At 41.6% G+C, this 2500-nt stretch overlaps 1 protein-coding gene across 2 annotated transcripts in view; it reads right to left on the reverse strand.

The window, feature by feature from the left end:
* The window catches only part of LOC134181308 (serine/threonine-protein kinase TBK1-like), a 25468-nt gene that overhangs the window by 20312 nt on the left and 2656 nt on the right, over nt 1-2500 (reverse strand). For both annotated transcript variants that reach the window (XM_062648559.1, XM_062648558.1), the window contains exon 4: nt 15-115. In XM_062648559.1, coding sequence (XP_062504543.1) covers nt 15-115 — 101 coding nt within the window. The remainder of the gene's footprint in view (nt 1-14; nt 116-2500) is intronic.

Consider the following 2500-nt stretch of genomic DNA (forward strand, 5'->3'; position numbering starts at 1 on the left):
ATCCAAAAACGTACGACACGACGGCCTGTGACTGGATCAATCTTCAAGAGAATATTCCCGGGTTTCAAGTCTCTGTGAGCGATACCTCTTTCGAACATTGTTTTCAATCCCATAGCTATAACAACCAACATCAAATGGTTATATCTAGTATACACAAAGCCTGGTTCACAAATATTGACGCTGACGTTGACGCTGATGCTGGAAAAGAAATGAATCCTATTCCAGCGTCAGCATCAGCGTCAATATCAAAGGATGCCGCCTGTGTCAAGCCGGTGTCTTTGATGTTGATGCTCAGCTCAACGTCAGCATCAATATTGTCAACGACCCCTAGAGCTCATATTGTCTGTCTGTGTGTGTTTGTGTGTATGTGTGTGTTTATGTGTGTTTGCGATACACGGCTACGTCCTTCGTCCATTTGTAATCAAAATTGGCACACACTTGGCATACAAAGGGCAAAGTTTGCGTAAAAAATTAAAAAAATTGCACCAGGTCCCCTCTTGAGGGGTCGACCACCGGAAAAATTTCTCGATGACGCAAACACTACACCTTCCAGTTCATTCGAACACACGCCCACACCCGTTCTATGTAAAAAATTGTTTGCATTTTATTGCAAATATCGTTATTACTAAAGGCAAGGATATCCAGGGTAAGGGTACAGTAGTCTGGTGACGACCAACAATACATATCTGATACAAATGAAGCTATTCCGACCAACAGACAAACATGATGTCACCATAAGGCTCCACCTCTCTTTGTTCGGTAGCTGCTAGCGAGAATTCGGCCATCGGGCGTCCATCCTGTACATGGCGTTTAGTCCTTTGCTTTCCATAAATGTTTACCACATAGAAACAGCACCTAGTCTACACTTGCATCTGCATCTTTCCCCAACAACAACCATGCGTCTAGAGAGCAAAGATGCTGGTAAGATTAACGCGCCAAGCAGTATGTGTAGCTGCACGAAACCGGACTTGTAACGGTCTGCTTGTTCCACAGTGTTCCTGCATAGTGGTTCTGCAGTCTGCCAGCTTGAATTTTTAATGTGCGTGCAGAGTAGTCGGAGGTGGTCAGACCCGACCATCAAATTGACAAACACCGACCATCACTCAGGATGTTTCAACCACCACCATATATTTTAGCTAGCGTTCTACTTGCTCCAAGCTAATGACCATTGGAAGGTGAGCAGTTTGTTGACAGGTAAGCAGTGCTCGAAATAGCGGTCGGACATCGGACATTTCCGAACACTTTTGTTGTTTGTCCGATCACGAAGAAGAACGTTCGGACAAGATGTCAAACTTTAGAAATGCAACTGTAGACATGCCGTAAAAAAGGAGCTCTAATGTCTTGCTCTCAACGTTTGATTTATCATTTTCCACTACAGCTAGCTGCACAATGAGCGTCTATTCGTTTTGCCGCATGTTTCCGATGTCTATTACCCAGTGAACGCCGCTCTTCATTTGATAATTGAATTATCATTACTACGCCACAGGTGCGGCCAACTGTAATCGACATGTTTCATCTCTACATCAAAGGTTCGTTGTAAGATTAGTGTTTCTCGTATATGGGTTTGTCAGAAGAGATACACGAGTTACTAGTAGCTACATAGTATACCCCAACCGGTCTTGTAAAACGGATTCCTGAGTCACGTGCTCTAGTAATGATATGCACGGCGTTCTCCAACTATGTCCTAACTTGTCTGCTGTGAACTTCAATCTTCTGTCGCTTTTCAATTTTATAGTATGTACAGTATCCTAGAGATTTACAGAGGCTACTCTCTGTTCGCGCTGACTTTGCTCCTGAAAGTCAGTAATGATGCAGCTGTAATTGTTTACCACACGCAGATGCTAAGTGATATCCCAAAGCTGTCCATTAGAAGTCATATTACAATAGAATGAGGTTATGTAAACGTAAGGCTATCAAGACGAAACAGAACTGGAAGAAGAGTCAGGAACACCAACCAACAGCCCGCGAAACAATGAGGATTAACTCATGCGCTAGGAACCCTATTGAGGATTGGGAAGTTTGGTGGGAACTGTTGACAAGCACTAGTTTTGTACGTTGTACATAAACCTGTACAATTTAGTGTCAGTAAAAGCCTAAGTAGTAACTGATTTACTCTCTGATGCAACAATTAGTACAAGCTGCTTTAAGGTCAATTAATAGTCAATTCACAGTGAATATAAGTGCTTATCATCAGTACAGAACATGACTCAACTTCAGCTTTACTATTAATTAATTTAGCTTAATACATTTTGTCTTACGTATCTCGTTATAGAAAATTTCTAATGTCGCTTAATCCACAGACTTTAATCACAAGTCATGAAAAACAATCTGTGGGAGACCATTTTAGTCTCAAACTCCGTTGACTTGTGGATACTTAGTACTGTTTATTCTGGTCTATCTATGGCTGGACTGCTTTGAAATGTCTTGTCTAATGTCGTTGTAAAAATTAAGAAATTATTTCCACTGTTGTGTCTTTCAAGAATTGCAAAAAATTGCCTCC

This window comes from Corticium candelabrum, chromosome 6, assembly GCF_963422355.1.
Source record: "Corticium candelabrum chromosome 6, ooCorCand1.1, whole genome shotgun sequence".
Lineage (NCBI taxonomy): Eukaryota > Metazoa > Porifera > Homoscleromorpha > Homosclerophorida > Plakinidae > Corticium > Corticium candelabrum.